The sequence below is a fragment of the Sinocyclocheilus anshuiensis genome, unplaced genomic scaffold (genome assembly GCF_001515605.1).
Source record: "Sinocyclocheilus anshuiensis isolate Anshui unplaced genomic scaffold, SAMN03320099.WGS_v1.1 scaffold123, whole genome shotgun sequence".
Lineage (NCBI taxonomy): Eukaryota > Metazoa > Chordata > Actinopteri > Cypriniformes > Cyprinidae > Sinocyclocheilus > Sinocyclocheilus anshuiensis.
The window spans coordinates 54,779-65,792 of NW_015552536.1; the positions used below are offsets into that span (position 1 = coordinate 54,779).

General features: G+C 36.4%; 1 protein-coding gene across 2 annotated transcripts in view; it reads right to left on the minus strand.

Moving 5' to 3' along the window:
* Positions 1-7,315: 7,315 nt before the first annotated feature.
* LOC107663785 (T-box transcription factor TBX2b-like) overlaps positions 7,316-11,014 on the minus strand; it is an 8,067-nt gene continuing 4,368 nt past the window's right edge. For both annotated transcript variants that reach the window (XM_016454115.1, XM_016454116.1), the window contains exons 6-7: positions 9,173-9,777; positions 7,316-8,669 (exon numbers count right to left, since the gene is read on the minus strand). In XM_016454115.1, coding sequence (XP_016309601.1) covers positions 8,232-8,669; positions 9,173-9,777 — 1,043 coding nt within the window. In that variant the 3' untranslated portion in view covers positions 7,316-8,231. The remainder of the gene's footprint in view (positions 8,670-9,172; positions 9,778-11,014) is intronic.

Sequence of the window (11,014 nt, forward strand, 5' to 3'; positions counted from 1 at the left end):
GCAACAATTAGGCAGCAATTGACAGCGCTCTGATCCAATAGCATACAGGCATCGTCAGATTGACCGTACTCTAGCTCAGTGATGTTGGGGGATCCAGTGGGGACAGCAATCATATTCCAGGGTGGGCGTGCCACTCTTTATCACGACCCTGCTAAAATGTAATTCCAGCATAATCCTGTAATCATAATTTGTGTAAAAAGAATAACAGCTGTTGGTGTTTTATTGCTACTAGTATTCATTTCAGCTGGAAATTGCAGTGAATGGAATGTATAAGTGCATTTTTGGAGTTTTGCAAAAATGTAGGTAGAGCATGTGTTCCAACAAACAATGCTATGGTGAAATAAAAATCCTAAGTGGCTAAAATGACAGCTATTTTAAAGCCACATCGCCATATTTTGAGTCAGCTTACTAATAACAACTTCTAAATATGAATTTAACTTATTTAGCGGTGACTTATGAGGAAGGCTTAGTACTGTCTGATTTCCCAGAAGGCACTGGCCTCTGTCCTTTCCCGTTCTCCAGTCTATGTTAGAATGAGTACAGGGGCTCTGTCTGGGTCTATTTGCCCCCTCTGTTCTCATTGTTTACCCCATCATCTCTCAAGCATTCCACTGGAAATGACAGTCCATCCCAGTGCAGGACTAACAGAGGCTCCAGTAGCCACAGAGCTAATGAGCACAGCCCTGATACAATAATTTCACACAACAATCACAGTTTAACAGAGAATGAGATTATGTGGGAAATGAGCTGGTGATTTCCTTTTTAAAAAAATACAGTTAGTGCATCAACACTGTTTTTGAGGTTTAGGTAATATTCCAGGTTCAGGAGTACAAGTTAGGAAAAATTGACAGTATCTGTAGCATAATATTGATTACAAACAAAAATAATGTTGCACTTGATGCACTTCAGTGAAAGTAAAAGGGGTCAGTTTTGGTAGCACTTTATTTTACAGACCTGTTCTACGCCTATGTGCTAACTGTAATAACTATAGGTATTAACCCTGAACCTAATCCTAGACCTAGTAATCCAAGAAGTTAAGTACACTGTAAGTGCACAAAATTCTGTAAGTGCACATTAATTATTCTGTTAAATCTGAGTCCTGTTCTGCATCTATGTACAATATCCTTAACATAATAACTAGGTATTAACCCTGAACCTAATCCTAAACCTAATAGTCCAAGAAGTTACCTTATACATTGTAAGTGCACATACTATAAAATAAAGTGCAATCCCATTTTTATTGGATGTAAATGTGAATTTCATGAAACCACATACATTAATTCTTCTGTTAAAAGTGTATTATGAAGTTGTAAAATTGGAAATCATACTTGAGTAAAAATACAGATACCTTATAGTGAAAATTATTCCATTACAAGTTACAAGTCACCGATTCCAATATGACATGAGTACAATTCTTAAAGTATCTGATTTCAACAGTACTTAAGTATTTTACTCATACTGATACTCATACTCATAAAGATGCTCTAGTTCACAACACCTAAGAGTCATGCCAGTGAAAAGCAAGAAACACTTGATCTGTGAGGAGAGCAAGTCACGTTTGGTTGATAAAAAACTGAACACCTCAAAATTGCAATAAATCAAGGTCAACACAACAGCGGAAGTCTCAGTTTAAGTTGAAGTGCTCAAACAAGGCATAAGTAAACCAATATGCTTCAAAAAGGTCTCTTCAGCATGACAGATAAATAAAATATTGTTAAGTAAAATTAAATAGTCAAGGCCTACTTGCACTAAACACGCTGGCTTCGGCCTCATCACTGGCTACAGCCATGTCCTTATATGAAAAATCTGTGATTCACAACTACCTGATAATGCACTTGCGTTTGGGTAAAATAGCCTTGTTGACAAGTTTGGGTGCATAAGGGCAAAAGGCACAATAAATAGTACCTTCAATGCCCTGCAGATGGCGATCTAACTTTTTTTGTAGCAGAAATAAACTGCTGCAGAAAAAGTTAGGTGCCATGCAAAATCTAACCAGTAATTGCATTACCCATAACAAAATGTTTTGTAGTAAATTTTACTAGTAAAAATAATTTTAAAAATAATTAAAAAAAAATATAGTCAAGTAAAGTAGCCAATATATACTCAGTAAAACTACATAGCATCCAAAAAGACACTTAAGTACAGTAATTATTTACCTTCACTCAAATACTTTACACCACTGCTTCACACAGAAAGGTTAGTAAAGAATTTCATGTTAACGTGTAAATTGTTTACGTCTTGTGACTATAATATTGAAATGTTGAAATGGTGAAAGGGCGATTTAAACTCTTGCGCTCATTTTCATTGTAAGTGCTTCACTGTAACCCATGCTTTTTGTGCAATTGGAAATTAATTTTTGTGATAATCAACATTATGCCACAAATGCTGTTGCTTGAAATTGATTTGTACTGAAACCAGATGTAATTTGTGCCGTTTTCTTATGATATGTAAAGTGTGTATAAATAATGTCTCTGAACCATACCTCCACTCTTCCTTCACCCTCTCCCTCTTAAGCTCCCTTGCTCTTTAAAATGTTAACTTGAACATCAGCATCACAACATTGCAATAATGGATCCACATGGAGACAGTCTCTCATCTGTCACGCAACCAGCAGTAAGGTTCAGTGGCAGGCTATTGTGAGTCAGGTTTATTTTATATGGAACACATGTCCATTAATGACAGACACAGAGCACGCGTGGTTTGGCTGCCCACAATATTGTGGGAATGATTACAGGGGACTGGGGGAGGGTGCCTTGACATTAGCATTGCTTTTGATCATGCTGTTCACCAAGGTGGCGCTGAGGAAACTCAGAACCGATGCTGGCAAAGCTTTAGATGCTAAAAGGTTCCCACACATGGCAAAGAAAAATGGAGTCTCTTGTGTGAACCCCAGTTCAATAATTGGAGTTGGTGGGTTCCTTGGCACAAAATGAATTGTGACAATATAATGCCAAGCAAAACAGTTGTTTTTGAGAAGCACTGCAGAAACATTGATAGTTTTGTAAAGTTAGATTGCAGCTTTTGTTTAAGAGGTTAGATAAAGGTTAGCCTGAGTTCCAAAGTAACATTTTCCCCTAAAAGCACCAAAAAGCACCTTAAATACATTTTAGATTGAACTGGTCTAGGTGCCTTCTTCAAGGGCATCGTGGTAATGGACCAGGTGCGTACGCGATCACAGTAATTCTCCACGTCCTGAAGCACTTTTGCTTAGGATTGACTTCAACATTTGAATTATCTAGTCTAAAATCATATTCGTCAAGACACCACCACAGAACGGTTTCTTGCAGGCTTTCTTTTTTCGTTTTTGAAGTAAATATGCAACATAAGTGTCAATAGCAAATAAGAATGTCTGAGAAAATTGTTTTTTTTTTAAATAACAAAATCTGGGGCAAAACCCAAATGCCAAGATATTAGAAATGTAATCACTGTATTCATGTTAGTTTCATACACAAAGAAAAAAAAAACGAACTAAAAACAGTTTGGGTAAATGGCTATAATAGCTCCTACTTTGATGACTCTAAAATTGTAGCATATAACTGTCACGTTAAAAGTAATACAATATTTTCCAAACACTTCTGTATATCACTTTCAAACTATATATTTTAACTAGATTTTTATTTAAAGAAATAGCTTGAATGCTGTGAAATTGTACTGGGGTTACACCATTTGACCCAAACTAACCTTGTGTAAGGTCCAAAAAAAATTTAAAATAAAAAACTTTTAGACCAGACACAGGTCTTTGTGATATCATTTATCATGTCCCATTTTATGGATTATCTGACAACAAAATTATTTCCTGCATATTGGTTACACCACAATGAAACAAATATTAGTAAAAATGAAACAAACTGCTGCACTTTTTTTTTTTTTTTTAAAAAAAAATGAAAAAAGAACCCAAAATATTTTCCCCCAAGAACTGTTGCTTTTTAATGACATTTCTCTTTCTTTATTACAGATTATTGCCAGGGACACCACCTAGATATTTTTTACTTTAAGTTCTCTCTCAAAAAAACAACAATTTTCTTTTAAAAATCGAACACGTTCATCATAGTTGTGTATTATAGTCACTGTCTGTTTTAAATTTATTTAAATGTAAATATATATCTGCAGTGAAGATCCTAGCATCAGTAAATGTTTAATGTAAATGTTTTTTTTTTCTCTGCTTTTGAAATGTATATTTTGTAAAGTGATGTATCTCTCCCCTAAAAATCCCCTTTTTCTAAAACAAACAAACAAACAAACAAAAAAATGTTTCAGTTTGTTTCATTAGCAGTCAGGAGACAACTGCACTCTCATAGTCAATGCATTAAACATCTTAAAGTTTAAAACTTGCTTTTAGGCAATACAGACAATGTTTCTTTTGTTTCATCCAAGCTGTTGGTGCATGATTTGCAGACATTTCACATAAACCGGTCTGGTATCATTTTATTCTTAAGGACAATACCAAAACAAAAGTTTTAAACTTTTCAGACATACTGAATACCTTGATTTAAAAAGAAAAAAAAAGCATCACTCTACAAGCGTTACACTAAAAAGTCTGGTGTAATAAACAGACACGGAGGTAAAACACAGGGGTAAGGTAACGTTTACAGCAGTGACTCCACTGAACACAGACACTGTAACCTCAACCAAACACAAGCTAGCAGGTCTGAAAATCCAAGCAGCGCTGACATCCTTTGAATCTTATAGAAGACGGAAATTAAAACTGCATTGCTGATCACAGTTTACATCAGTAAAACTTCTTTGGCATCTCATGTTGATATGGAGCTTCCTTCAAAATCTTTCTTATAGAGACACAGTATACTATAACTGTTGGAACTGGTTTGTGTGTTAACTCATGTATTTCACAGAATACCTGTCCCTGTTTCCCCTTTAATGGCTTTATGAAGACAGCTGCACAAGGCAGTGAAATTTAAGTTATCAAGCATTGTATTCATTTTATCCACAAAAGTTAGATGAATAAGAGTATAAAAATTAGTTGTGTTTAGGACATTACAGGGCCACCAAAAGAATATTTGGGTTGTGCAAAATACTGAACCCTGAACTTATGTGATGAGTTGTAGCTGCAGTTGTGAAAGTGTTGTAGCTATTTATTAATGTATAATTGTTGTAATGTTGTGTGTAATTGTACATTTGTTAATACTGCTCAGGATGCACTATGTTTAGATTCATAGCATGATAATAAATCAGTTTGACTTGACCAGTAGTTCATAGTCGATGATATAGCATTGTATGAAGAGTCAAAATGATTATCTTAATTATTCAGTGGTACCCGCATCTCGAGGCAAAAATAAAATCAACTGCTTAATCAGATTAAAAATTCAATACACCCCCCTCAAAAAGATTATGGGTTCATACATTATATTATTTACCAGCAGAGGGCAATGTGAACTTGAAAAGAGCAATAGTGAAAATTTAAGTCATAAGAGTGACAGATCATGCATCCAATGCGGGTAATACAAGTGTATCATTTACATTTACATTTAGTCATTTAGCAGACACTTTTATCCAAAGCGACTTACAAATGAGGACAATAGAAGCAATCAAAACTAACAAAAGAGCAACATGTAAGTGCAAATGACAAGGCTCGGTTAGCCTAACGCAGTACATGTAGCAAGGTATTTTTTATTTTTTTTTGAATAAGGAGTTGTGTTGCATGTTCTGAAAGAAAGGGCCTGAACTTCCCAATGTTGTATAAAGAAAATCTGCAGGACCGGGCAATTTTAGCAATGTGGATTATTTTATTGAATCAAGCACAATGATTTGTAGTCTTCAAAGATTCGGGCAAGAATCGTCTTCTTAAAGTATTATACTGCGAACATACTGACTTTCTCTCGGTGGTTATCAGTAATATATAGCTAATACAGCCAACAGCAATGCTGCTTCAATTTGTATCTCTCTGCTGGAAGAAACAGAGAAAAGCCCCCCACCAAGACGACAAACTATATTCAAAGTGTATGCAAAGTTTTGGTTTCACCAAATGCTTAGTTATCTACAATTGTCTTAGACTTTTAGATCTTAAATCCCAACTATCTAAACAATGGCAGTCGGAGTATTCCTCACTAACTGTGTATCTAAGTTTTAAGCTCTAGAATTTTGAAGTTTTCGTTTGAAGGGCTCAGAAGGATAGACGTGCACTCATTCTTCAGTTGTTTGGGACTCCGAGGCGGCTATGGAACCAAGTGATCAGTCACTGACTAATTGTTTTAGACAAACATTTTTTTCTCCATGAGAGTACAAGGTCGAGAATTTGGCTCTGTTAATTGGACGTAACAGAATTTAACAATAGGCTCTCAATAAAACGAGTTTTGTTGTTATGCTTTTAGAAAGAGAAGAAAAGCGGCGAGGAGGCTCTCTAATTACCAGCCTGGACTCTGGAGATCCCGTCAGCCATTGTGCGCGGGTGTGCAGAGGCTGTGTGGCCGGCAGGCAGGCGACAGGCGCCGGACTGTGGACAAAGGACTGTCTGCTGCTGAGGCTGTGAGGCGTCCCTGCCGCGGCGATTAACCCTTCCACCAGGACGGTGACACTTCTCTCTCTCTCCCTCTCCCTCTCCCTCTCTCTCTCTCTCTCTCTCTCTCTCTCTCTCCTCCCCCACCCGGGGCATAGTGGTACAGTACAATATTAGTATATTAATGCGCGCCTAAGAAAGGTTCCGTGCAGAACAAACAACCAACAAGCACAGAAACAAGTCGGTAAATATAGCACAGCCTAACACAATGCGCTTTTTGAAGTTGGTGAACGAATTATGGCGAACATAGAGATGGAACATTTTGAAGACATTGCCAACCTCTGTTTCATTTATACTGCACCAGATCATTAATTATGGCTGATACCCAGTATGACTTTCGTTATGAAACATTTTCAAATAGTATAATTTTATTACGATTTAGGCTAGATAGCATTGATTGAGACCAATTTCTTGTTAAAACCAATTAGTCGTGTTTTATCAATAAACTACATCCTTGTGATCAACAGATGGCGCAGCTACATCAGCTTTAGCTGACAGGAACTGCAGAACGTCGCACAACCATTTTTAATCAATGTAATAGACTAACACTCATGCATTGTATTGTATAAGCACAGCGACATTGTTTAGGTTAAATTAAATTATTTGATCTTAATTCGCAAATGTTTGAATCCCAGGATCAGGCAAGGCAAAAAAAAAATCTCTAAATAATTTCAGGCCAATGAGTGATCTGATTAAGAATGACTTCTACAGAAAATTAAACGTAATGCTTGTAGCAGTCCATATTTAGGCTACATAAATATACATTCCTATAGGCTATTTACACAAATGAAGTAATGCAAAAGACTAAATGAACACGTTCGTTTTATTGAAACTGCGAGAATGCAACAAAATCGCTCATTTACCCGAAAATCCAGCACTGAGATGTTTAAACAGATAGCTCTCATAAGAGAAACTACACAATAACCTTCTCAATGCGCGATTAGAAAGAAACCTGAGTTGTCCCTGCCTATGGACCATCATTATATTTAAACATCTTTTGTTGAATTTAGCTACAAATGAAATAGCTTTCAAATGTATCACCAGAGATTTAGATTTACAGTGGCTTTTCCTTTACTTAGGCCTATCTGGCAGGATATCACAAACAGAACACATTCAGTTTCCTGCTATCAAGCGCTAGATAATGTTCATAGTTGTAAATGGGAATATATATATAAATGTAACAAATCGAGACCTACTAGTATTTACACACCAATATACAGTTTTGAATAAATTAAAATGCGTCTCGTTCAGTCCGTTAACCTTATTTACATACGTGTTTTACTTTTATTATTATAAATAATTAGAAAAACAGGTCCCAGACACAAGCAACTTGAACGCTGAGCATCCTCAGATCTGGTCAGAGATTGTAAATACACTGAAAAGTGTGGGCCTAAAATTGTTTGGACATGATAACCAAATAAAAAATAAAATAAATAAAAAATAAAAATAAAAAACAGCCCAGGGATTAGCGTTTTTTTCATAGGCTAATATAATTTCATCGCCAAATCAAAGATGAATGAAATCAGCATGCCTTGTAGGCCTATATTCGAAAAGGGGACGTAACATATGCTACAGTTCTCATCGAAATCCGTTCAGTTCTCACAGTTGATGAGGATGTTCCAATGTCCGAGCCATCATTTCAAGCGTCAAGCTTTGACCTTTTTTTTTCATTGAAGCATAGTTATGCAATCAGAAAGAGTGAATGGTCGTGTTCACGGAGTCACTTTGGTGAATCGCTACGGGATGACACGTCTCTGTGTTTCTCCAGTCCGCTGACTAATCTTTGTATGTTCTGCAGTTCGTTAATGGAATCCTTCCCTGAAGATTTGGGAGATCCCGTATTCTGGCCGCTTCCGGTTTTATGGCTGTGTTGTTCAGACATAGGACTGTTCTCCCTGCTGCCTGATTTTGATGACTCTGTCTCCGCGCTCAGAGTGCTTGGTACGCCGGTGGTGAGCAGACCGGAGCTCTGATGAACAGATACTGGGATCTGATAGGGGCTGAATCGCAACCTTGGCCGCGTGCTGCTGAGAAATGGGTTCCGGCTGAGGGTGGACGCGGCACTGCCTGCGGGGAGAGCAGAAGCCGCTGCAGCTGCAGCCGCCATGTACGTGTACGGGTAGGGTAGCAATCCTCCGAACGGTGACATGGAGATACCCTAAATGTAAAACAACAAGCTATTTTAATTCATTATCAGAAGAAATAAATAAATTAGGATTAGAATAAATAAATTAGGCTTCTTAGGAAATTTGATAATTAGTAGGCCTATATATTTCAGCCAATTAGAGCGAAACACTATCGAAATGCACGTGTTGGATGAAAGCGGCTGGCAAAGAGCTGCATTGGTTTAGGCCTACTGCGTGATATAATAATAAAAAAATATATAAAAAAAACTGTCTCCAAGCAAAAACACAAATTTCCCTCGTTTAGAACTGATTCCAAATTCAGCTATAGCTTACACTGTTTAATAGAACCGATGAAACAGTTTGCAAAATAAAAATTATGAAAGAAAATACAGATTTACAACAGATAAAGATATGATATTTCATCTTGGGAATGCTGTGACAATATCTGGAGATACGGTTAGCAAATATTTCGAAAGATTTGAAATACAGTTTATTATAAGTTAGTGATCATGCATATCATAAATAATCATCATACCTGAGATGCAAGCATATGTTGCGATAAGTGGAATGGGAAAGGGTTGGGTGAGCTGGTACTCTGAGAGAAGAGGCTGCCATTCTCTAGTCCACTTGCTCCAGACATGGAGGCTAACAAGTGTCCCATGCCCATGGTTGAGAAAGCACTAGGAGTCATAGCAAACTGCCCGGGGTGAAATAAGAGTGGTTGTCCTGTACTCAGCGGGTTAAAGAAATGTTGATTGTGTAAACCAGAGAGGGCTAGACTTTGCAAGTGACTAGCACTAAAATGTGATGGGCTTTCTGTTTGAACCATCAGAGGGGAAAAGCCATCTTTGACTGTGCTCAGGCCCACAGAGTCTGCATCCTTTTTGGAGGTATCCGATTCTTTCAAATTCCTGCCATCCAGTTTGTCCTTCTCCACGTTTCTGATGCTGAAGGCAGAGTCAGATTCTTTCCTTGAATCCGAATAGTCCCCTTTCTTTTCTAGGTTAGATCTGTCTTTGACTCTGTCCTCGCAATGTGGGCTGAATGGTGATCGTGGTCTCTGGTCTGGACTACTGACTCTGATCATTCCATCATCGTGCTGGTCAAGTTCATTGTCACTTTCATTGCAGTTTTTGTCATCTGGAAAATATAAAAATATTAATCACATCATCTTTATTTTCTTTTGATAAAACCAAAGCAAATGTCTGTTTAATAAATGTACATTGTTATTTCCACTCCTTAAATAACACACCAACTAGCATCTGTGTAATTACTCGCTTTGATTACACAAGAATGGATGAAATGTGTTTTCCACGCTAACTACTTCCTTCCTCTGTTTTCATCCATGGCACGAGCATGACTTCATGAAGCATTTGAGATTTGGATAGTTTGAAGGACATTTTTTTAATGAGCTCTAAATGAATCGTGATGAAATTAGCAGACCCAAAACATGTGCATGAGACATTCTCTATAAAGGCAATCTACATGTATATATCATGAACCTATAACCAGACGTGTCTAAAGGACTAATCATTCTCATCGACTGGTCCTATAAAAATCCAAGAAGCATTCTCCTCATCAGCTAATTTTCAGAACTTTAAATTGACATTTTTTATTTTAATCTGAGGATCTACACATACATTCTACTATACTAACCAACCTGACAACTATCCCTCAGCAAACTTCATAATACAGTAGTAATTCCATCTATAAATTAGTCACAAAATTTCATAGTTTGTTTAAGATAAAATAAAAGACAAAATAATAACACCGTTAAATTACAGGAAATACAATTCATATTTTGGAACAAAACATGGACACCTTGCAATGGGTCAGATCTCAAATGAGACCTCTGGTCTTAAATTGCTATTAAATACCAAAAAAAAAAAAAAAACATTGTCCCATAATACTAGAAAATAAGCTAACAACATTCATAAAGTTTAAATGTATTAAAATAATCCATATTTTATAGCAGACCGTTCCATCTTTTCACCTCTTTTAAAATGATTTTAGCCTGTAACTGGTGAGATTTTATTTAAAATAACAGACTGGGTAATCACAAATGATAGAACAATGGCTGTGCATATTTATAGTGTAGCGAATTGCACATTCAATTACAGCATTCCTTTACTGGATCAACCTAGCAACTTTTTAGTTGTAGCTACATGAAGCAGATATGTTGTACTCACTTTATATATATATATATAAGTATTAATCTTTTAATCTACGCAATTTATATTACTATGATCTCATTTTTAAATTTCAGTTATCTGTTTCCCTTTTTTTTTTTTTTTTTAAATAATTGATTTATGCATTATCTTCAGTTTTTAAGGCATAGTGAAAATTTCTGCTATACTGTGCAATGCTTTTTTTTTTT